Source organism: Salvelinus namaycush, chromosome 3 (assembly GCF_016432855.1).
Source record: "Salvelinus namaycush isolate Seneca chromosome 3, SaNama_1.0, whole genome shotgun sequence".
Lineage (NCBI taxonomy): Eukaryota > Metazoa > Chordata > Actinopteri > Salmoniformes > Salmonidae > Salvelinus > Salvelinus namaycush.
Genome location: NC_052309.1, coordinates 59671587 through 59697404, shown reverse-complemented (window position 1 = coordinate 59697404; position 25818 = coordinate 59671587). Strand labels below are relative to the sequence as shown.

The 25818-nt window shown below is 44.4% G+C and overlaps 1 protein-coding gene and 1 long non-coding RNA gene across 6 annotated transcripts in view; both read left to right on the top strand.

The window, feature by feature from the left end:
* The first annotated feature begins 14351 nt into the window (after window positions 1–14351).
* On the top strand, window positions 14352–15502 carry LOC120044439. The gene is made up of 3 exons (XR_005476550.1): window positions 14352–14582; window positions 14686–14784; window positions 14913–15502. It is a non-coding gene; the product is annotated as an uncharacterized LOC120044439 (long non-coding RNA).
* Window positions 15503–17297: 1795 nt separating this feature from the next.
* Window positions 17298–25818, top strand: part of LOC120033722 (rab11 family-interacting protein 5-like) — a 32976-nt gene continuing 24455 nt past the window's right edge. For 2 of the 5 annotated variants that reach the window (XM_038980199.1, XM_038980166.1), the window contains exon 1: window positions 17298–18035. In XM_038980199.1, coding sequence (XP_038836127.1) covers window positions 17656–18035 — 380 coding nt within the window. In that variant the 5' untranslated portion in view covers window positions 17298–17655. Of the gene's footprint in view, window positions 18036–21856; window positions 22040–22811; window positions 23831–23875; window positions 25336–25818 lie in introns of those variants that run through there. The other 3 variants (XM_038980175.1, XM_038980184.1, XM_038980193.1) reach the window with 3 other exon arrangements.

Genomic DNA, 25818 nt, shown 5'->3' with positions numbered 1-25818 from the left:
AAAATAGCCCAGGTTTACATATGTAGCTTAAGAAATATAGGTTCCTGAAATCAATAATTTGCTAGAAAACAGATGACATTCATATTCTGACAATCACTGATACTTACTTAGATAATACCTTTGATGATAGAGTGGTAGCAATACATGGTTATAAGATATACAGAAAATACAGAATTGCCAATGGTGGAGGTGTTGACATTTATATTCAGAACCACATTCCTGTAAAGCTCAGAGACGATCTTATGTTGAATACTGTTGAAGTAATATGGCTACAGGTTCATCTGCCTCACCTAATGCCCTTTCTTGTGGGAAGCTGCTATAGACCACCAAGTGCTAACAGTCAGTATCTGAATATCATGTGTAAAATGCTTGATATTTTATGTGATATCAACAGAGAGCTGGGGGATTTAAATTGACTGGCTTTCATCAAGCTGCCAACCCAAGAAAAAGCTTCAAACTGTAACTAGCGCCTGCTACCTGGCTCAGGTTATCAGTCAACCTACCAGGGTAGTTACATACAGTACAGGAATGAAATCATCAACATGTATTGATCACATCTTTACTAAGGCTGCTAAAATTTGCTTTAAAGCAGTATGCAAATCCATCAGATGTAGTGATCACAATTTAGTAGCCATATCTAGGAAAATCTAAGTTCCAAAGGCTGGGCCTAATATAAGAGGCCATACAATACGTTTTGTAGTGATTCCTATGTTGTTGATGTAAAGAATATGTGTTGGTCTGTGGTTTGTAATGAGGAGCAACCAGATGCTGCACTTCAGACATTTATAAAATTGCTTATTCCAGTTACATTAAGAAAATGACTGTACAAATTGTTAAATCCCTGTGGGTTGATGAGGAATTGAAAAATGGTCTGATTGAGAGGGATGAGGCAAAAACAATGACAAATACGTCTGGCTGCACAACCAATTGGCAAATGTACTGCAAATTGAGAAATCATGTGACTAAACTGAATAAAAAGAAGAAGAAACTATACTATGAAACAAAGATATACAGTGGCTTGCGAAAGTATTCACCCCCCTTGGCATTTTTCCTATTTTGTTGCCTTACAACCTGAAATTAAAATTGATTTTTGGGGGGTTTGTATCATTTGATTTACATAACATGCCTACCACTTTGAAGATGCAAAATATTTTTTTGTGTGAAACAAACAAGAAATACGTTTTTAAAAATCAGAAAACTTGAGCGTACATAACTATCCCCCCCCCCCCCCCCCAAAGTCAATACTTTGTAGAGCCACCTTTTGCAGCAATTACAGCTGCAAGTCTCTTGGGGTATGTCTCTGTAAGCTTGGCAAATCTAGCTACTGGGATTTTTGCCCATTCTTCGAGGCAAAACTGCTCCAGCTCCTTCAAGTTGGATGGGTTCCGCTGGTGTACAGCAATCTTTAAGTCATTCCACAGATTCTCAATTGGATTGAGGTCTGGGCTTTGACTAGGCCATTCCAAGACATTTAAATGTTTCCCCTTAAAACACTTGAGTGTTGGTTTAGCAGTTTGCTTAGGGTCATTGTCCTGCTGGAAGGTGAACCTCCATCCCAGTCTCAAATATCTGGAAGACTGAAATAGGTTTCCCTCAAGAATTTCCCTGTATTTAGCGCCATCCATCATTCCTTAAATTCTGACCAGTTTCCCAGTCCCTGCCGATGAAAAACATCCCCACAGCATTATGCTGCCACCACCATGCTTCACTGTGGGGATGGTGTTCTCCGGGTGATGAGAGGTGTTGGGTTTGTGCCAGAAACAGCATCTTCCTTGATGGCCAAAAAGCAACATTTTAGTCTCATCTGACCAGATGCCTTTTGGCGAACACCAAACGCGTTTGCTTATTTTTTTCTTTAAGCAATGGCTTTTTTCTGGCCACTCTTCCGTAAAGCCCAGCTCTGTGGAGTGTATGGCTTAAAGTGGTCCTATGGACCACTCCGCTGTGGAATTTTGCAGCTCCTTCAGGGTTATCTTTGGTCTCTTTGTTGCCTCTCTGATTAATGTCCTCCTTGCCTGATCTGTGAGTTTTGGTGGGCAGCCCTTTCTTGGCAGGTTTGTTGTGGTGCCATATTCTTTCCATTTTTTAATAATGGATTTAATGGTGGTCCTTGGGATGTTCAAAATTTCTGATATTTTTTTATAACCCAACCCTGATCTGTACTTCTACACAACTTTGTCCCTGACTTGTTTGGAGAGCTCCTTGGTCTTCATGGTGCCCCTTGCTTTGTGGTGTTGCAGACTCTGGGGTCTTTCAGAACAGGTGTATATATACTGAGATCATGTGACAGATCGTGTGACACTTAGATTGCACACAGGGGGACTTTATTTAACTAATTATGTGACTTCTGAAGGTAATTGGTTGTACCATATCTTATTTAGGGGCTTCATAGCAAAGGGGGTGATTACATATGCATGCACCACTTTTCCGTTTTCTATTTTTTAGGATTTTATGAAACAAGTTATTTTTTTCATTTCACTTCACCAATTTGGACTATTTTATGTATGTCCATTACATGAAATCCAAATAAAAATCTATTTCAATTACAGGTTGTAATGCAACAAAATAGTAAAAACGCCAAGGGGGATGAATACTTTTGCAAGGCACTGTATGATATAAAGAATGATAGTAAATAGCTTTGGAACACCTTAAATGAAATTTTGGGCAACAAGGCAAACTCAGCTCCACCATTTATTGAATCAGATGGCTCATTCATCACAAAACCCACTGGTATTGCCAATTACTTCAATTATTTTGTTCATTGGCAAGATTAGCAAACCTTGGCATGAGATCCCAGCAACAAACTCTGACACTACACAAGTATAACGTATTCAATTATAAAAGACAAGCATTGTAATTTTGAATTACATAAAGTGAGTGTGGAAGCAATAAAAAAATGACTGTTGTCTATCAACAATGACAAGCCACCAGTGTCTGACAACTTGGATGGACATTTTCGGAGGATAATAGCAGATGATAATTCCACTCATATTTGCCATATCTTCAATCAAAGCCCCATAGAAAGTGTGCACCATCAGGCCTGGAGGGAAGCAAAAGGAATTCCGCTACCCAAGAATAGTAAAGCTCCCTTTACTGGCTCAAATAGCTGACCAATCAGCCTGTTACCAACCAACTTTTGGAAAAAAATGTGTTTGACTAGATACAATGCAATTTTACTGTAAACAAATTGACAACAGACTTTCAGTACACTTATAGGGAAGGACATTCAACAAGCACAGCACTTACACAAATGACAGATGAGAGAAATTGATGATAAAACGAGAGCTGTTTTGTTAGACTTACGTGTGGCTTTTGACATTATCGTATTATGGCTTTACACCCCCTGCTTTGATAATGGTGCCGGAGGAGATAGCTGCTGTTTTACGGTCCCCTAACCAATTGTGCTATTGTGTGTGTTATTTCACGTTATTTGTAACTTATTTTGTACATACTGTTTCAGCCACAAGTCTCTTATGACCGAAAATAGCTTCTAGATATCAGGACAGCGATTACTCACCCCGTACTGAAAGAAGATTTTTCTTTAACGAGAAGGACGCAAAGGATTTACTCCAGACACCCTACAAGGCCCTCATTCCTGTCATTCGCAGGAGAAAGAGACAAAGATATCGGGGACGTAGGTCTGGTGCCTTGTAAGGATCCGACGGCGAGTGGGTAATCTTACCATCGGTCTTATTAGCCAACGTACAATCATTGGATAATAAAATAGATACGCGTGCACGTATATCCTACCAACGGGACATTAAAAACTAATATCTTATGTTTCACCGAGTCGTGGCTGAACAACGACATGAATGATGAACAACGACATGAATAACATACAGCTGGCGGGATTTACGCTCTTTCGGCAGGATAGAACAGCAGCTTCTGGTAAGACAAGGGGTGGCGGTCTATGTATATTTGTAAACAACAGCTGGTGCACGAAATCTAAGTAAGTCTCAAGGTTTTGCTCGCCTGAGGTAGAGTATCTCTTGATAAGCTGTAGACCACACTATTTACCAAGAGAGTTTTCATCTATATTCTCGTAGCTGTCTATTTACCACCACAAACCAATGCTGGCACTAAGATTGCACTCAATGGGCTGTATACGGGCATAAGCAAACAGGAAAACGCTCATCCAAAGGAGGAGCTCCTAGTGGTGGTGGACTTTAATGCAGGGAAACTTAAATCCATTTTACCTCATTTCTACCAGCATGTTAAATGTGCAAAACTCTAGACCACCTTTACTCCACACACAGAGACACGTACAAAGCTCTCGCTCGCCCTCCATTTGGTAAATCTGACCATAATTATTTTCTCCTGATTCCTGCTTACAAGCAAAAACTAAAGCAGGAAGCACCAGTGACTCGGTCAATAAAAAAGTGGTCAGATGAAGCAGATCCTAAGCTACAGGAGTGTTTTGCTAGCACAGTCTGGAATATGTTCCGGGATTCTTTTGATGGCATTGAGTATACCACATCAGTCACTGGCTTCATCAATAAGTGCATCGATGACGTCGTCCCCACAGTGACTGTACATACATACCCCGACCTGAAGCTATGGATTACAGGCAACATGCTCAATCGAAGATGGCGTAGCAGTCAGACGTCTTTGTCTTGTCTCGTCCCATGTATATATATTTTTTATATATTTTTCTTCACATTCTTTTTAATATTTTTCCTAAACCTCAACTTCAAAATACTCTCCTGCAACCTGCCTCACCCAATGTGGTGTGGATCTGTTTTTTTTTCTGAAGTATTTCTATTTACCTCCGAACTGGAATACCTCAACTGAAGCTAGCTAGCTAACTAGCTATCAGCTATCAGCTATCAGTCAGCTAACCACTGCTAGCGGTCATCAGCTAACCTTTAGCTCAAACAGCTCTCACCAGTTCGTAAAACGCATTTCAAACCAGAGCATACCGGACATATTTTTCTCTCCATATCCCCGGATTCCTACCGCAAACTCTGAACCTTTTCATCTGGATCATCGCAGCTAGCTAACCGCAACCCGGGTTGACTACTCCTGGCTAACGTTTCCATCCCGGAGCTAGCACCGACTAGCCTGGAGCTAGCCCATGCTAGACCCATCTCCCGGCTAGGGCTCCTGGGCTACTCCTAAAGCCCACTCCTCGGCTACAATATCCACACCCCTTCTACTGCCGGTACGGGGCACGGAAACCCGCCGATCCTTCACGACTGGAATACCGACATAATCTGCCCGAGGATCCCAACAGGCCCCTCAGGTGCTACGTCCCATGAAGGCCCATTCTGCTAACCGCGGCCTGCTAGCTATCTAGAGCATATTGGACTGTTAGCTGATCCATCGGCCAGTTTCTTGGACCACTATACCCATTTTGCCAATTGGACTTGGACCCCTCTGCTACTTGGAACCCTACTAATTCCACGACTGGTCTATCGACGTCACCGCACGAGGAGGCAAAAACAGACTTTCCTCCATCGCGACGTCCATCTAAGGCCCTTATGCTAGCTTGCTATCCCCGGCCTGCTAACTGCTAGCTTGCTAGCCCCGGCCTGTTAACTGTCTGAATTGCCGTGTCCCCAGCCAGCCCAACCACCCACTGGACCCATATGATCACTTGGCTACGCATGCCTCTCTCTAATATCAATATGCCTTGTCCATTACTGTCCTGGTTAGTGATTACTGTCTTATTTCACTGTAGAGTCTCTAGCCCTGCTCAATATGCCTTAACCAACCATGTTGTTCCACCTCCCACATATGCAATGACATCACCTGGTTTAAACATCTCTAGAGACTATATCTCTCTCATCATTACTCAATGCCTAGGTTTACCTCCAATGTACTCTCTCTCTTCCTACCATACCTTTGTCTGTACATTATGCCTTGAATCTATGCTATCGTGCCCAGAAACCTGCTCCCTTTACTCTCTGTTCCGAACATGCTAGACGGCCAGTTCTTATAGCCTTTAGCCGTACCATTATCCTACTTCTCCTCTGTTCCTCTGGTGATGTAGAGGTGGATCCAGGACCTGCAGTGCCTAACTCCACTCCTACTCCCCAGGTGCTCTCATTTGTTGACTTCTGTAACCGTAAAATCCTTGGTTTCATGCATGTTAACTTCTCTAGGGTAGGGGGCAGCATTCGGAATTTTGGATGAATAGCATGCCCAAATTAAACTGCCTGCTACTCGGGCCCAGAAGATATGATATGCATATAACTGGTAGATTTGGATAGAAACACTCTAATGTTTCCAAAACTGTTAAAATAGTGTCTGTGAGTATAACAGAACTGATTTGGCAGGCAAAAACCTGAGAAAAATCCATTCAGGAAGTATTTTTTTTGTTGGTTTTGTAGTTTTCTATTCAATGCCATTACAGTATCCATTGACTTAGGACTCAAATTGCAGTTCCTATGCCTTCCACTAGATGTCAACAGTCTTTAGACATTTTTTCAGGCTTGTATTCTGAAAAATGAGGGAATAAGAGCAGTCTGAATGAGTGGACCTGCCGTGTCACAGAGATTTTTCATGCGCGCGACCAGAGAGAGTGCCTTTCTTGTTTACCTTTTATATTGACGACGTTATTGTCCGGTTGAAATATTATTGATTATTTCGGCTAATAACAACCTGAGGATTGAATATAAACATCGTTCGACATGTTTCTATGAACTTTACGGATACAATTACAATTTTTTGTTTGCCTGTTTTGACTGCGTTTGAGCCTGTGGATTACTGAAGAAAACGCGCGAACAAAACTGAGGTTTTTGGATATAAAAAGAGACTTTATCGAACAAAAGGAACATTTATTGAGTAAATGAATGTCTTCTGAGTGCACCCATATGAAGATCATCAAAGGTAAGGGATTCATTTTATCTCTATTTCTGACTTGTGTAACTCTTCTACTTGGCTGGTTACTGTTTGTAATGATTTGTCTGCTGGGCGATGTTCTCAAATAATCGTAAGGTATGCTTTCACCGTAAATAATTTTTTAAATCTGACACCATGGTTGAATTCACAAGAAGTTAATTTTAAACCTATGTAAAATATGTTTTGTTTTCTGAATTTTTATAATGAGTATTTCTGTATTTGAATTTGGCACCCTGCAGTTTCACTGGCTGTTGAAGAGGTGGGATGCTAACGTCTCACGTACCCTAGAGAGGTTAAAATTAGAAGCCTACTCCCTAAGTCTGCTTTATTCACTGCTTTAGCACATTCTGCCAACCCAGATGTCTTAGCCGTGTCTGAATCCTGGCTTAGGAAAACCACCAAAACCCCTAAAATTTCCATCCCTAACTATAACATTTTCCGCCAAGATAGAACTGCCAAAGGGGGCGGTGTTGCAATCTACTGCAGAGATAGCCTGCAGAGTTCTATCTTACTATCCAGGTCTGTACCAAAACAATTCGAGCTTCTACTTCTAAAAATTCACCTTTCCAGAAACAAGTCTCTCACCGTTGCCACTTGCTATAGACCACCCTCTGCCCCCAGCTGTGTCCTGGACACCATATGTGAATTGATTGCCCCCCATCTATTTTCTGAGCTCGTGCTGCTAGGTGACCTAAACTGGGACATGTTTAACACCCCGGCCATCCTACAATCTAAGCTTGATGCCCTCAATCTCACACAAATGATCTATGAACCTACCAGGTACAACCCCAAATCCGTAAACACGGCCACCCTCATAGATATCATCCTAACTAACTTGCCCTCCAAATACACCTCTGCTGTTTTCAACCAAGATCTCAGCGATCACTGCCTCATTGCCTGCATCCGTAATGGGTCTGCGGTCAAACGACCACCCCTCATCACTGTCAAACGCTCCCCAAAACACTTCAGCAAACAGGCCTTTCTAATCGACCTGGCCGGTGTATCCTGGAATGACATTGACCTCATCCCGTCAGTAGAGGATGCCTGGTTATTCTTTAAAAAAGTGCCTTCCTCACCATCTTAAATAAGCATGCTCCATTCAAAAAAATTTGAACCAGGAATAGATATAGCCCTTGGTTCACTCCAGACCTGTCTGCCCTTGACCAGCACAAAAACATCCTGTGGCGTTCTGCATTAGCATCGAATAGCCCTTGTGATATGCAACTTTTCAGGGAAGTTAGGAACCAATATACACAGGCAGTTAGGAAAGTTAAGGCTAGCTTTTTCAAACAGAAATTTGCATCCTGTAGTACAAACTCAAAAAAGTTCTGGGACACTGTAAAGTCCATGGAGAATAAGAGCACCTCCTCCCAGCTGCCCACTGCACTGAGGCTAGGAAACACAGTCACTACCGATAAATCCACAATAATTGAGAATTTCTATAAGCATTTTTCTACGGCTGGCCATGCTTTCCACCTGGCTACCCCTACCCCGGTCAACAGCCCTGCGCTCCCCACAGCAACTCGCCCAAACCTCCCTGTCACGCCCTTAGAGAGCCTTTTTATTTGGGTGAGCATTCTAGTTTCTCTATTTCTTTGTTGGCCGGGTATGGTTTCCAATCAGAGGCAGCTGTCTATCGTTGTCTCTGATTGGGGATCATACTTAGGCAGCCTTTTTTCCACCTTTAGTTTGTGGGATCTTGTTTTTGGTTAGTTGCTGTGTTAGCGCTACAAAACTTTACTTGTCGTTTATTCTTTCTTGTTTTTGGTGTTCATTTAATACATTTATGATGTACGCCTACCACGCTGCACTTTGGTCCAATCCATCTTTAAACGAACGTGACACTTCTCCTTCACCCAAATCCAGATAGCTGATGTTCTGAAAGAGCTGCAAAATCTGGACCCTACAAATCAGCCAGGCTAGACAATCTGGACCCTTTCTTTCTAAAATTATCTGCCGGAATTGTTGCAAACCCTATCACTAGCCTGTTCAACCTCTCTTTCGTATCATCTGAGATTCCCATAGATTGGAAAGCTGCCGTGGTCACCCCCCTCTTCAAAGCAGGAGACACTCTAGATCCAAACTGCTACAGACCTATATCTATTCTACCCTGCCTTTCTAAGGTCTTTGAAAGCCAAGTTAACAAACAGATTACCGACCATTTCAAATCTCACCGTACCTTCTCCGCAATGCAATCTGGTTTCAGAGCTGGTCATGGGTGCACCTCAGCCACACTCAAGGTCCTAAACGATATCATAACCGCCATCGATAAGAGACATTAATGTGCAGCTGTATTCATCGACATGGCTAAGGCAATCACAACATTCTTATTGGCAGACTCAACAGCCTTGGTTTCTCAAATGATTGCCTCGCTTGGTTCACCAACTACTTCTCTGATAGAGTTCAGTATGTCAAATCGGAGGGCCTGTTGTCCTGACCTCTGGCAGTCTCTATGGGGGTGCCAACAGGGTTAAATTCTGGGGCCGACTCTCTTCTCTGTATACATCAATGATGTCGCTCTCGCTTCTGGTGATTCTTTGATACACCTCTACGCAGACGACACCATTCTGTATACCTCTGGCCCTTCTTTGGACACTGTGTTAACTAACCTCCAGATGAGCTTCAATGCCATACAACTCTCCTTCCGTGGCCTCCAACTGCTTTTAAATGCAAGTAAAACTAAATGCATGCTCTTCAACCGATCGCTGCCCGCACCTGCCTGCCCATCCAGCATCACTACTCTGGACGGTTCTGACTTAGAATATGTGGACAACTACAAATACCTAGGTGTCTGGTTAGACTGTAAACTTTCCTTCCAGACTCACATTAAACATCTCCAATCCAAAATTAAATCTAGAATTGGCTTCCTATTTCGCTACAAAGCATCCTTCACTCATGCTGCTAAACATACCCTCGTAAAACTGACCATCCTACCGATCCTCGACTTCGGCAATGTCATTTACAAAATAGCCTCCAACACTCTACTCAACAAATTGGATGCAGTCTATCACAGTGCCATCCGTTTTGTCACCAAAGCCCCATATACTACCCACCACTGCGACCTGTATGCTCTCGTTGGCTGGCCCTCGCTTCATACTCGTCGCCAAACCCACTGGCTCCAGGTCATCTACAAGTCTCTGCTAGGTAAAGCCCCACCTTATCTCAGCTCACTGGTCACCATAGCAGCACCCACTCGTAGCACGCGCTCCAGCAGGTATATCTCACTGGTCACCCCCAAAGCCAATTCTTCCTTTGGCCGTCTCTCCTTCCAGTTCTCTGCTGCCAATGACTGGAACGAACTGAAAAAATCTCTGAAGCTGGATACTCTTACCTTCTTCACTAGCTTTAAGCACCAGCTGTCAGAGCAGCTCACAGATCACTGCACCTGTACATAGCTCATCTGTAAATAGCCCATCCAATCTACCTCATCCCCATACTGTATTTTTTTTTTCTTGCTCCTTTGCACCCCAGTATCTCAACTTGCACATTCTGCACATCCTACCATTCCAGTGTTTAATTGCTATATTGTAAGGCCGCCATGGCCTATTTATTGCCTTACCTCTCTTATCCTACCTCATTTGCACATGCTGTATATAGATTTTCCTACTGTACTTTTGATTGTATGTTTGTTTATTCCATGTGTAACTCTTTGTTGTTGTATGTGTCGAACTGCTTTGCTTTATCTTGGCCAGGTCGCAGTTGCAAATAAGAACTTGTTCTCAACCAGCCTACCTGGTTAAATAAAGGTGAAATTAAATTAAATAAAAATCCTCACTGAGCTAAAGGGTAGAGCTGCCGCTTTCAAGGACCGGGACTCTAACCCGGAAGCTTATAAGAAATCCCGCTATGCTCTCAGATGAACCATCAAACAGGCAAAGCGTACATTTTCTTTTATTAGTAAAATGTCGCCAACAAAACAAGAATTACTATTACAGACTACAAAAGGGAAGCACAGCCACGAGCTGACCAGTGACACGAGCCTACCAGACGAGCTAAATTACTTCTATGTTCGCTTTGAGGCAAGTAACATTGAAACATGCATGAGAGCATCAGCTGTTCCAGACGACTGTGTGATCATGCTCTCCGTAGCTCATGTGAGTAAGACCTTTAAACAGGTCAACATTCAGAAGGCTGCAGGGCCAGATGGATTCCCAGGACGTGTACTCCGAGCATGTGCTGACCAACTAGCAAGTGTCTTCACTGACATTTTCAACCTGTTCCTGACTGAGTCTGTAATACCAACATGTTTCAAGCAGACCACCATAGTCCCTGTGCCCAAGAACACTAAGGTAACTTGCCTAAATGACTACCGACCCGTAGCACTCACATCTGTAGCCATGAAGTGCTTTGAAAGGCTGGTCATGGCTCACAACACCATTATCCCAGAAACCCTAGACCCACTCCAATTTGTATACTGCCCCAACAGATCCACAGATGATGCAATCTCTATTGAACTCCACACTGCCCTTTCACACCTGGACAAAAGGAACACCTATGTGAGAATGCTATTCACTGTCTACAGCTCAGCGTTCAACACCATAATGCCCTCAAAGCTCAACACTAAGCTAAGGACCCTGGGACTAAACACCTCCCTCTATAACTGGATCCTGGACTTCCTGACGGGCCGCCCCCAGGTGGTAAGGGTAGGTAACAACACATCCGCCACGCTGATCCTCAACACAGAGGCCCCTCAGGGGTGCATGCTCAGTCCCCTCCTGTACTCCCTGTTCACTCATGACTGCATGGCCAGGCATGACTCCAACACCATCATTAAGTTTGCCGATGACACAACAGTGGTAGGCCTGATCACCGACAGGGAGGAGGTGAGGGCACTCAGAGTGTGGCGTCAGGAAAACAACCTCTCACTCAATGTCAACAAAACAAAGGAGATGATCGTGGACTTCAGGAAACTGCAGAGAGAGCACCCTCCTATCCACATCGAAGGGACAGCAGTGGAGAAGGTAGAAAGTTGTAAGTTCCTCGGCGTACACATCACAGACAAACTGAAATGGTCCACCTACACAGACAGTGTGGGGAAGAAGGCACAACAGCGCCTCTTCAACCTCAGGAGGCTGAAGAAATTTGGCTTGTTACCAAAAACCTTGACAAACTTTTACAGATGCACAATTGAGAGCATCGTGTCGGGCTGTATCACAGCCTGGTACGGCAACTGCACCGCCCTCAACCGCAAGGCTCTCCAGAGGGTGGTGCGGTCTGCACAATGCATCACTGGGGGAAAACTACCTGCCCTCCACGACACCTAGAGCACCCAATGTCACAGGAAGGCCAAAAAGATCATCAGGGGAAACAACCACCCGAGCCACTGCCTGTTCACATCGCCACCATCCAGAAGGGAGGCCAGTACAGGTGCATCACAACTGGTACCGAGAGACTGAAAAACAGCTTCTAGCTCAAGGCCATCAAATTGGATTTGAATTGATTTTGACAACGATGAGACAGCCTATAGGGAGGAGGTCAGAGACCTGACCGCATGGTGCCAGGACAACAACGTCTCCCGCAACGTGATCAAGACAAAGAAGATGACTACAGGAAAAGGAGGACCGAGCATGCCCCCATTCTCATCGACGGGGCTGTAGTGGAGCAGGCTGAGAGTTTCAAGTTCCTCGGTGTCCACATCACCAACAAACTAACATGGTCCAAGCACACCAAGACAGTCGTGAAGAGGGCACGACAAAACCTATTCCCCCTCAGGAGACTAAAAAGATTTGGCATGGGTCCTCAGATCCTCAAAAGATTCTACAGCTGCACCATCATGACTGGTTGCATCACTGCCTGGTATGTCAACTGCTCGGCCTCCGACCGCAAGGCGCTACAAAGGGTAGTGCTGTCACGATCGTCGTATTGTGAAAGAGAGGAGGACCAAGGCGCAGCGTGATAGCAATACATCTTCTTTTTATTAGAAGACGAAACGAAAACGAACAACACTTTACACACTAAACAAAACAACAAACCGACGAACGTGAAGCTATACAAACAAATAGTGCTGACACTAAACACTACACATAGACAATCACCCACGAACTACCTAATGAATATGGCTGCCTAAATATGGTTCCCAATCAGAGACAACGATAGACAGCTGTCTCTAATTGAGAACCAATCTAGGCAACCATAGACATACATAACCCTAGACTACACACTGCCCCATAAACATACAAAAAACCCTAGACAATACAAAACACATACATCCCCCATGTCACACCATGACCTAACTAAAATAATAAAGAAAACAAAGATAACTAAGGCCAGGCTCAATACAGACGGGCGGCTTTGAAGGCTCAGGACAGATGGGCGGCTTTGAAGGCTCAGGACAGACGGGCAGCTCAGATGGCGCTGGGCAGACGGGCAGCTCAGACGGCGCTGGGCAGACGGGCAGCGCAGGCGGCAGCTCAGACGGCGCTGGGCAGACGGGCAGCGCAGGCGGCGCTGGGCAGACAGCAGATTCTGGCCTGCTGAGGCGCACAGTAAGCCTGGTGCGTGGTGCCGGAACTGGTGGTACCGGGCTAAGGACACGCACCTCAAGGCTAGTGCGGGGAGCAGCAACAGGACGTATAGGACTCTGGAGACGCACAGGAGGCTTGGTGCGTGAAGCCGGAACTGGTGGTACCGGGCTGGAGACACGCACCACAGGGCGAGTGCGTGGAGGAGGAACAGGGCTCTGGAGACGCACTGGAAGCCTGGTGCGTGGTGTTGGCACTGGTGGTAATGGGCTGGGGCGAGGAGGTGGTACCGGATAGACCGGACCGTGAAGGCGTACTGGAGCTCTTGAGCACCGAGCCTGCCCAACCTTATCTGGTTGAATGCTCCCCGTAGCCAGGCCAGTGCGGGGAGGTGGAATAACCCGCACTGGGCTGTGCTGGCGAACCGGGGACACCATGCGTAAGGTTGGTGCCATGTACACCGGCCCGAGGAGACGCACTGGAGACGAGATGCGTTGAGCCGGCTTCATGGCACCTGGCTCAATGCCCACTCTAGCCCGGCCGATACGAGGAGCTGGGATGTACCGCACCGGGCTATGCACACGTACAGGAGACACCGTGCGCTCTTCCGCATGACCTTCTGTTTGACTCCAAAAATCTGGAACCTACACAGGAAATAAAGGCGTTGCTGGATCCTAGAGCATTTGTAAGAGTGGACCTGAGTAATGTTCGCATTATAGACCCGCACAGGTGAGTGGTCACCAACAGATTTGGGATGAAAAACCATTGGACTAAGCATTTAATTAGCTTTAATTAACATCCTTAGAATGCGCTGGCTAGAGAACGTGTTAGGCTCTGAGGTTTATATGTCCATGCAGAAGATACAAATGATTTATATCAATATAGTACATTCTGATTAATAGCCTATGTATGGCTGTTTTCCCTTTAACTGTCTACATAAAACGTGTATGTTATTGTGAGTCACTCACTGCAAATGCACTATGTTGTTACCTGATGGAAAAGATTGCTCCGTGACTTTTGTGGCCCATACACTGGGGAAGCCTTGTGTTCAGTGGTAAGCAAGGCAGCATTCAACATGTTTTCATCCTGCATTGATCATTGTCAACTGCAACACTTTCCATTCATCAGAAGAGTTACATAATTGTGTGTAGGGTTAATGTGCTGGCCCCTCACTTCTCCTCCTGCACGCACTCAGACATGGTGTGCTAGAAGCTGCTGAAGAATGTCCCGGAGTTCTGGCTGGAGAGTGCTCACTGGGTTGGTGAAGGCTGTCAACAGGTAAGGGAAGTGGAGATAGCTTGAGGTTATAAAAAGGTGTCAAACTGTCTGCGTCTTTGTCCCATCTCTTTCTCTCATAGTGTAAGTGTTATTTTTCCTATAGGTCTGACAGAGATCCAGGATCATGGGGAACCTGGTGTTGAAGAAAAAGGCCCGGTTTGTCGTCGCCCATAAACTGCTGCTGCTCCAATACAAGAATGAGGTGAGACTGTGAACTGATGTTGAACTGGGCAGTCAGTCATTCATTCTGTACTATGCGTCTATTCAATCTGTCATTGTTGGAATTGAAAAAGCCTCTGTTATAGCTGAAGTGTTTAACTTAATTCCCAGACTGGTGTTTTGAGGATTCTTCTGGGGTAACTGGCTCGGGACAGGGAGAGACCACTACTTATACAGGTGAGTGTACAACAACATATTTAGTGTTGTGATGATATATGTGTATTTATGACAATGTTGTTGATTGTGTGTGTGACTGTGTGTGTGTCCATGTGCTGCGAGCGATGTGCCACGCCTGGGCCAACCCCCTCTGGAGCAGCAGCAGAGTGTGGGACTACTGAGTGATGCAGAGCTACAGGAGCTACGCTCAGGAACATCCCCAACTGTGGAACCTTTTGAGGATCTGAGGACCCATGCCAAATCTTTTCAGTCTCCTAGGGGGGAATAGGTTTTGTCATGACCTCTTCACGACTGTCCTGGTGTGCTTGGACCATGTTCGTTTGTTTTGTGTCACACGATCAGAGCTGTTCACACTATTTTCTGAACTGTCCACCTCCGGGTTGTATTCATTTGAGAAATGAAAAAAAATCTTATGAAAACAACTGAGCGTTTTGTTGTGGGAATTGTCCATGTAAGCTACCCGGGGCGGCAGGTAGAGCATTGGGCCAGTATCTGAAAGGTTGCTGGATCGAATCCCCGAGCTGACGAAGTAAAAATCTGTTGTTCTGCCCCTGAGCAAGGCAGTTAACCCACTGTTCCCCGGTAGGCCGTCATTGTAAATAAGAATTTGTTCTTAACTGACTTGCCTAGTTAAATAAAGGTTCAATAAAGAAATGTAGTCCCATCTTGTTGAAGAATTCTGTAAATTAAATATCAAAACCGAATGGAAACCCCTTTGTTAATACTGTATGTATTTGCAATAATTCACTTAATGTTGAGGCATGGCATAATAATAAATGTATATTTTGTCACGCTGGATATTTAAAATATGAGTAGTTGATTGGAGTCATGCTTCAGTAGTGGAATAATGACAATTAGCACTTTTGTAAATAAATGCTGTGTAAATATTGGGGTAATGTATGATTGTTAAGTTTGGGTCAGTCTGAGTGGTCAGGTATTCTGCCACTGTGTACTCTCTATTTAGGGCCAAATAGCATTCTAGTTTGCTCTGTTTTGTTCATTCTTTCCAATGTGTCAAGTAATTATCTTTTTGTTTTCTCATGATTTGGTTAGGTCTAATTGTGTTGCTGTCCTGGGGCTCTGTGGGGTCTGTTTGTGTTTGTGAACAGAGCCCCAGGACCAGCTTGCTTAGTATAATTGTTCATAGACAAATATTTGATATTGTGTCTGTAACACATGGAGGGATTTGTGAATCTGAAAGTAGATTGGACGTGGGGCATATTCGTCTTTTCAACAACATTTTGCTAGGTGGGCTTTAGCATTTTCGCTGAATATTAATTTCTCAACTACTTACTACTTTTTAGCTACTTAGCATGTTAGCTAACTAATTCCTAACCCCTATCCAAGCTAATGTTAGCCAACTAGCTAACGTTAACATTAGCCACTTAGCTAACGTTAGCCACAACAAATTGTAATTCAAAACATATCATAAGAAATGGCTGATGGACATCCACAAATTAATACTTACCATAAGAAGCTTAAAATATCATACTAAATGGAGAGTCTCGGATTTATATACAGAATAATACGAAATGCTCTGAGCTTTATATCTATGTCTATTTCTATGGCAGATTCCAAAACTTTGGAGATAACAATAGATGGATGGCAATGTCAAAGATACAAGTTTCCCTTATCCATCTGTGGCTATAACATTAGTTAGCTAAATAAGGTTAGCATGCTAGCTAGCTATACTGACAGCTACTGACAGCAGTTATTTCTCCACTACACATGGAAATCACCCACAATGTTCACATCCCCAATTCGTGAATATGTATTAGCAACCTGCATCATCCTTCAGAGGTGGAACCTAAAGGACATTTTATGGTATAGGCCAGGAGTTACGTCGAAATAGGGTGGCATTGCCCTCTTGTGGAGACCTTTAAACTATAAACTCTAATCCTCCAGATATTTATTTACATGATTGCACATGTGTCATCTTGATGCTGCAAAACAGTCAAAACCCAATTGTTAAGCCTTTGTTTTCCGTTTTTTAACAATTCCTGTATGGGACGTTATAATATCTAGCCTACATTGCGCAGTCGCCCAGAGTTGCTTTCCCGCTAGACTAGGACAACATGATTGGGTGGGATCTTTTTTATCCAACTTTTGCGATATCGACAATGAAAAACTCATATTGTAATTGCATGGATGATTGTAAAATAGTAGTCTCACAGTCACAATAATGCCACAATAAGGATTTTGATAGTTCTAGTTTAGCTATCTCATTCCACCATGTAGGTAGGGAGGGGCGTGTTTCTCTTTCATTTTGCAGTATTCGTACTGTATGCGGGGCTCTTTTGTTAGGGAGGGCGGGCCGCAGGAGCACAATGACTTTTCAGATAGTAAAATAGTAATGCGATGAAGACTGACCAAAGCAGAACAATGACATGCGAGTGCCTCAAGCGCGGCATATCCAGCATTTCCACAAACTGACGTCGGTGACGTGCCGGAGCATTTTGGAGAAATTCTGCAGAGGTCCTGCGTCTGTTTGAGCAATCAAACATAGTAGCCCAAGTAACGGGTGATCCAGGCGCAAGGGCGAGGCGAAGACATTGGATAGCATCGTCATCAGATGCGCAAACCGGTGGGACAGGTTCCAAAAAAGCAGTGGCAAAGGATGTCTATTTAGGACTTTTTACGCATTCACGCTTCCCCACTCCAGGCAACGGAATTTAAAATGATGTCACTTATAGAGTTGAACGATGACCAGAGATGGGTGCCTACACATGTGAATGTAACTGTCCTTCGTGCAAGGGGTTTGCGGACGAAGGGCAAGCACGGGAGCCGTTATGTTTACACCATCATTCAGGTTGGGAAGGAGAAATACACCACCGGTTTGGTCGAAAAGGCGACTGTGCCAGAGTGGAATGAGGAATGTTGTTTCGAACTTCTCCCCGGAATACTGGAGGCTGGGGGTCGCAGTGCATTTCCCTCAGGGAGCGGCGACTTGGTCCTCACGGTCATGCACCGGGTGCTTATCGGACTTGACGTGTTTCTTGGTCAAGCAATCGTCCCTCTGGATAAAATATTTCAAGATGGAATGTGTCCCAGAGATGAGTAGGTTCTTTTCACTTACTCATTTAATATGCTAGTGACGAGGAAGGTATTTCCACTGATTAGGCTACATGCAAGCCTAGGCTAAATGATCATATCCCACGAATTATATAATTTTATTGCCATTAATTTGACGTGATTGACAGTAACATTTGTAGGCCAAACTATGGTATGTTGGTAGGGTGGGGAATTCCGACAAAATATGAGAAGAACTGGGCGTTTATTTACGGTGAAGATCAGTGGGCCGGGCCACCCCTGGATTACTGGTGCATAGTTGAACTACACTGAACAAAAATATAAATGTTGGTTCCATCTTTCATAAAACATATTTCATTCAAATCATTTTGTGCACACATTTGTTTAAATTCCTATTAATGAGCATTTCTCATTTGCCAAGATAATGCATCCACCTGACAGGTGTGGCATATCAAGAAACTGATTAAACAGCGTGATCATTACACAGGTGCACCTTGTGCTGGGGACAATAGAAGGCCACTTTAAAATGTGCAGTTTTGTCACACAACACAATGACAGAGATGTGTCAAGTTTTGAGGGAGCATGCAATTGGCGTGCTGACTGCAGACATGTCTACCAGAGCTGTTGCCAGATAATTTAATGTTCCTTTCAATACCATAAGCAGTTTCCACTGTTGTTTTAGAGAATTTGACAGCACGTCCAACCGGCCTCACAACTGGGGGGATTTCTGTCTGTTATGAAGCCCTTTTGTGGGGAAAAATGTATTCTGTTTGGCTGGGCCTGGCTCCCCAGTTGGTGGACCTGGCTGCGAAGTGAGTGGGCCTATGCCCTACAAGGCCCACCCATGGCTGCACCACTGCCCAGTCATGTGAAATCCAAAGATTAGGGCCTAATGAATTTATTTCAATTGACTGATTTCTTTATATGAACTGTAACTCAGTAAAATCTTTGAAATGTTTATTTATTATTATTTACCTTTATTTAATCAGGGAGTCACCATTGTGATCATTTTCTCTTTTACAAGGGAGCCCTGCATATACCATTTCATACCATCCATATGAAATCCAATATACCATATGAGAAACAATATAAAACTAATCAAATACAGCACAACACATATTGCATAGACAAACATAAATATACACAATATACACAAAACCCCTTACAATCAGAAAGAGTGGTTACATAATAATCATATTTAGCCTTTTTGATCAGTCTTACACATTGATTCCTCAGTTGGCTAAAATATTGACAATTTAGGCCTAAGCCTGTGTTACTGGTGACCTTGTATAATTCAGGAATGAACCAGACATTTGTTCTACCTTTATCTTTCAGAGTTTTGAAGGGGGCATGACTATCTTCAATCATATTGAAGTCACTAAAATAAAGATCATGAAAAAAAGCTTGTTCACTACATTTTTTAAAGTTCCTCTTAGTGATGACACAAGGCAGATTTATGCATTTTCACATCTCTGACACAGACAACTGGGCAATGGTCACTACAATCCAGGGGGAAAACCCCACTAGAAACATACACTACATGACCTAAAGTATGTGGACACCTGCTCGTCAAAGATCTCATTCCAAAATCATGGAGTTGGTCCCCCCTTTACCTCTACAACAGCCTCCACTCTTCTGGGAAGGCTTTCCACAAGATGTTTGAACAATCCTGCGTGACTTGCATCCCTTCAGCCACAAGAGCATTAGTGAGGTCGGGCACTGATGTTGGGTGATTAGGCCTGGCTCGCAGTCAGCATTCCAATTCAAGGTGTTCAATGGGGTTGAGGTCAGGGCTCTGTGCAGACCAATCAAATCAAATGTATTTATAAAGCCCTTCTTACATCAGCTCATATCTCAAAGTGCTGTACAGAAACCCAGCCTAGAAGAAACCTAGAGAGGAACCAGGCTATGAGGGGTGGCCAGTCCTCTTCTGGCTGTGCCTGGTGGAGATTATAACAGAACATGGCCAAGATGTTCAAATGTTCATAGGTGACTAGCAGGGTCAAATAATAATAATAGACTCTTGATCTACTCGCTGTTGGGACATCGGTCCGAGTACAGTCGGCTGTGTACCTCAGTGGGAGATTTGGGTAGGGTAGTGATACTTACTACCCGGAGCTATAGCCTTTTCCCCCTTTTAGGCTTAGCGACGTGTTTCATTTTGGAATATGTTGGGCATGGTTATTTTGTTCTATTTTTGTGTGGTGTCTGTGGACTGAGCAGTTGTCTCGGGGGCACATCCGTGGCTTGGGGGAATCTGCCAGCGTGCTGGGTGGTTTATTTCCTTGCCAGCGGGCTACAGTGCGTAATTACCCACCACAAATCTCCACGAAGACTAGGGTTGAGTTACTATAGGTTTTGGGGAAGCTCCATATATATCTCATCTCTCTTCTGTGGTGCCCAGTGTGATTGTCATTTTTCTTGTGGTCTGGTGTGTTCAGCAGAGGGGAAGAGCAAGAGATTTTTATTTTTTGTATTTACTTTTGACTATGGCGTCTAATGTAGATGAGTTCATTCGCTTTCCATCAGAGGAACTGTTAGAATTATGTACTAAAGAACAGCTGTTGTTGATTGCGGAACACTACAAGGTTTAAATTAGTGATAAACGTCAAAAAAATTATATTAGGTTAATATTGAAGGCCAATCTGATGGAGAGTGTTATTCTTGAAGTTACCACTGGGGCAGCCTCTGCTGAGGACTCGCCGTCTCCCCGTAACGTTACAATGGCCGCTCCATCGGTTAGTCTAGTAGTCTTCTTTTTGAACAGCAGAAAGAACTGCTTCTGTCACAGCTAGGACATGACCGTGTAAAGTATGAAAAGGAGTTGGAAATTAAACAGGATTTGGAGCATGCTAAAGTCAAGCTGCAACAAGAGCGGCTAGAGCTGGTTAGGGAAGGAAAGCTCTCAGGGGAGAGTTTGCTCTGGGAAGGTGACCCAGATTTACCTCGGGGTCGTTCCTCTTTTGGTCGTGCCCCGGACACATTTGATATTGTTGGGAACTTACGGTTGTTGCCTAAATTTAATGAGCAGGACCCTAAGACATTCTTTTCATTGTTTGAGCGTGTTGCTGGTGCTAGGAGTTGGCCTGATTCTGACCGCACTTTAATGTTGCAGTGTGTGTTGACTGGTAAAGTGCAGGAAGCATATTCAGCTCTTAGTGTAGGTTAAAATGGCTGTGTTACAGATTTACGAATTGGTCCCTAAGGCTTACCGCCAATGATTTAGAACTTTAAAAAGGGATAATAAACAGACTCATGTTGAGTTTGCGCGAGAGTTATCTTCACAGTTTAATCGCTGGTGTTCCGCCTCTGCAGTTATAACTTTCCAAGGGCTGTGTGATCTGATTATGCTAGAGCAATTTAAGGACACAATCCCTGATCATATAGCCAAGTACATTAACGAACGAAAAGTAAAGACTGTCGCTAAAGCTGCGGTTTTTGCGGACGAGTATGTTTTGACTCACACAAGTGTTTTTGTACAGCCCCGCATTCGGAGTGAATGGGGGCGTTTGGAGAGATCTGGGCCTCGCTCACCGAGATACTTTGGTTCACGGGCAGAGTTTGATTCAACTAGGGTTGAGCCTGACAACCGTGGTAAAGTTGATTTTGGTCAAGAGTGTCACTACTGTCAAGGTTCGGGTCATTGGAAAAAACGAATGTCTGGTTCTCAGGGCTAGGGGTAAATTCAGTGCTTACGTCAAATCTAAGCCTACATAGCTGCGCCTGTTCCACATCAGTTCACTCCTGACACAGTGTCTCATGCCCAGGGGCATGTGAAAGTCCATATTGACGCAGACTATTTACCTTTCATTACGGAGGGTTTTGTGTCTGTTAGGAAGTAAGGACCTAGTGCCAGTGAAGATCCTGAGAGACACAGGTGCCTCTGAATCGTTTGTGTTGGAGTCTGTGTTACCTTTCTTTGCTGAGACTGATTCGGGGAATAGTGTTCTAATTAGGGGAATAGGTTTGAACACTCTGTCAGTTCCATTGCATAAACTGATGTTGGATTGTGGACTGGTGAAAGGTGAAAGGTGAGGTTGTTGTGGGAGTGCGTCCTTCATTGCCTATTTGAGGGTATCGACGTTATCCTTGGGAATAACTTGGCTGGTGAGCGTGTATGGCCTGTCGTGTTTCCATCTCTAGTGATTTCCACTAAGCCGTCATTTCTAGGGATTCCCGATGAGAGTGCGCAGAGTTTCCCAGAGGTGTTCTCTGCGTGTGCAGTGACGCTTTCTATGAGCCATGGCGACCTGGTCACTGCGCCGGCTAACGAGAATGCCACAAAGAAATCTGTCACTATTTTCCCTGTTATCCCGTTATCTGTACCCCGCTCCGATCTAATCTAATCAATGTGGCTGACCCCACATTAGAAGAGTTGCATGACCAAATTGTGCCTGTGGAACAGTTGGGAGATGTCGCCCATGGCTATTTTCTCCAAGAGGATGTCCTGATGAGAAAGTGGGTGTCTCATGGTAGTTGTTTTCTGGGGTAGGCGATTAGTCAGGTTGTACCAGTTAAGCTTCGTGAGTTGGTGTTGACAACTTCCCACAACAATGTTGCTGGACATATGGGTGTGTGGGAAACCTACAACCACGTATGTATTAAGACATTTATTTTGGCCTAGGTTAAAGAGGGATGTTTCTGAGTTCATCAACTTGTCACACCTGTCAATTAACTGGTAAACCTAATCAAGCTATTAAGCCGGTACCACTGTTTCCTATTCCTGTACTCAGCCAACCTTTTGAGTAACTGATTATTGACTGTGTTGGTCCTCTGCCTCGTTCTAAAAAAAGGTAGTAGTTACCTATTCACTGATGTGTCAGACCACTAGGTTTCCTGCTACCTATCCTCTCCGGTCTATCACGACTAAGTCTGTGCTAAAAGCTGACTCAGGGATTCCAAACAGTGAGATAAACTAAGGTCATTCAGAGTGATTAAGGATAATTTCACCTCTAATCTGTTTGATCAGGTTCTCCGACAGCTCCATATTAAACACAATTTGTCTAGCGCCTATCAACTGCAAAGTCAAGGAGCGCTGGAACGTTTCCATCAAACACTTAAATCTTTGTTGAGAGCTTATTGTACTGAGATGGATAAGGATTGGGAGGAGGGGTTGCCTTGGTTACTGTTAGCCGCTAGGGAGGTTTCACAGGAGAACACGGGTTTCAGTCCAAATGACCTTGTGTTTGGACATAGAAGTCCACGCACCCTATCTGTTCTCCAGGATGACTGGTAGTCTCCCGAGCCCCCTCAGTCCCTGTTATCTTATGTGTGTGATTTCAGGCAACAACCGGTACGCTGCTGGTGAAATGGTTAAAGAGAAGCTATCATCTTCACAAGAGAGGATGAAGGGCATATTTGATTGGCAAACTGAGCCTCGTCACTTTAGTCCAGGTGATCAGGTTCTTGCTCTGCTGCCAATTGTTTGTTCTCCTTTTCAAGCCAAGATTCAAGGTCCATATACGGTTGTACGCCAGTGCACTGAGCAAAACTATCTAGTTGCCACTCCAGAACGGAGAAAAGAACACCAACTGTGCCATGTAAATTTGTTAAAACCCTATTATGCACGTTCCTCTGAGGCTGAACAGTGGGAGTCTACAGAGGACGGTAAAACCTGTTCTTTTGGCCGATACCGTTATTTCGCTGGGTTCTTGTCATGCTAGGTCCGTACATGAGGAGGAAGATGTTCCTGGTCCCGACGATTGCATACTGCAGGGTAGATTGAAAAAATTCAGAGACACTGGATATTTTAGACAGCCTTCTCGCTCATCTACCTGTTGATTGGCGGGAAGAGATGGTCGGTCTGATTTGGAGATTTCCAGGTTTGTTTTCTGATACACCTACACACTTAATAGAACAAAATATTGACGTTGGAGATGCTGACCCCATTCGTCAGTGATTCTATAGAGTTTCTTCAGAGAAACTGCGTTGTCTGGATGCTGAGGTCAGGTACATGCTGGAGAGTGATATGGCAGAGACTTTCTCCAGTTGGGCTTCTCACTGTATCTTGGTCAGTAAACCGGACGGGACAAACAGATTTTGTACGGAGTACCGTAAGGTAAACAGTGTCACTAAGCCAGATTCATTTCCTCTTCCTCGGATGGAGGACTGCGTGGATCAAGTCGGAGCAGCTAAGATTGTGAGCAAATGTGACCAGTTAAAGGGCTATTGGCAGGTGCCACTGATGAGTAGGGCATGTGAAATCTCTGCCATTATTACACCCTCTGGTCTGTACTTGTATTTGGTTATGAGTTTCGGCCTGCGTAAAGCACCTGCCACTTTTCAGCGACTTATGAACAGGGTTGTCTCCGGTCTGGCCGGGTGCGCTGTTTATCTGGACGATGTAGTGATATATGCAGATACTTGGGAGGAACATCTGTCCCGTATTCAATCCTTGTTTGACCGCCTAGCTGCGGGTCGCCTTACGATCAATCTGCCTAAATGTGAGTTTGCTCAGGCGACCGTTACATACCTTGGAAAGGTGGTTGGGCAGGGTGAAGTGCGTCCTGTTTGGGCTAAAGTGGTAGCTATTGATGCTTTTCCACCACCAACTACTAAAAAGGAACTGATGCGTTTCGTGGGAATGATTGGTTATTACTGTAGTTTTTGTAGGAACTTTGTAGGAACACTCCCTTGACAGATATGCTGAAAGCTAAAGCTGTTTACGTATGGTCTTCTCGTTGTCAACAGACTTTTGAAGATACAAAGAGGTTGCTTACCTCAACTCCGGTGCTGGCTGCTCCTCGTGTGGATTTGTAATTTACCTTGCAGGTGGATGCTAGTCATGTGGGGGCAGGTGCAGTTTTACTGCAAGCAGATGTGTCTGGTGTTGAGAGGCCTGTTAGTTTCTTTTCCAAAAAGTTGAACCATTATCAGTTGAGTTACTCGGTCATTGAAAAAGAAGCGCTAGCACTCATATGGGCGCTACAACACTTCGAGGTGTATGTCGGCTCGGGAGTAGTACCTATTGTTGTATACACCGACCATAACCCTCTCACCTTTTTGAGGTCCATGATGTGCCCTAACCAGAGGATAATGAGATCTTGATGTGTGGCACATCCGGGGGACTGATGCGCTCTCTCGTGCGCCCTGTTCCTGAATGTCTACGTGACTGACCACTGTTATTTTGTGTTTGGTATTGTTCTATTTCTCCTGTCTGTTCCCTTCTGGTCTCGTTTTCTTCTTTCCTCTTAAAGGTTACTTCCTGTGTGCAAAGGTTGCTGAGGTCTGGGGAGGACGAGGTTGGCTGTGGCAAGTGGAAGTGTGAACACGTAACCCCCTCATCAATTTGGGACGCAGAGGCTGGGTCAATTTGTTTGTGTGACTGGTATGTTGTTCCGGGGTTGTTCCTTGTTGGTCCCCGGTTTTATGGGGGGGGGGGGGGGGGGGGTGTGACGACTCTCCCACTCTGTCTGCCATATTCTCTCGTTGCTCTTGTTTTCCGTAATAGGATGTCAGTGGGTGGAGCTGGGAGGGTCGTCAGCGAAATGGGACACACCTGGGCTCGGGTGTGTCCCGGGATAAATACACCTCGTTCCCATTCAATGAGGAGACTCTCTCCATGCACATACTGATCGATTTTGGTTGTAGCCGGTTTGTTAGCATTGGCACCTTTCTACACCACTCATTGTCACATTTATGCATGCAAACACTCACTTACACTACTGACTACACACACACACCTTTTTGTTCATTGTATTTAGTTTACTTTAGTTAATAAATATATTTTGATATTCCTCATCTCCACGTTGTCTCCCTTTTTGTTACGAACTTTGAGCCGGTTCGTGACAATATATAGTGTATTTATCTG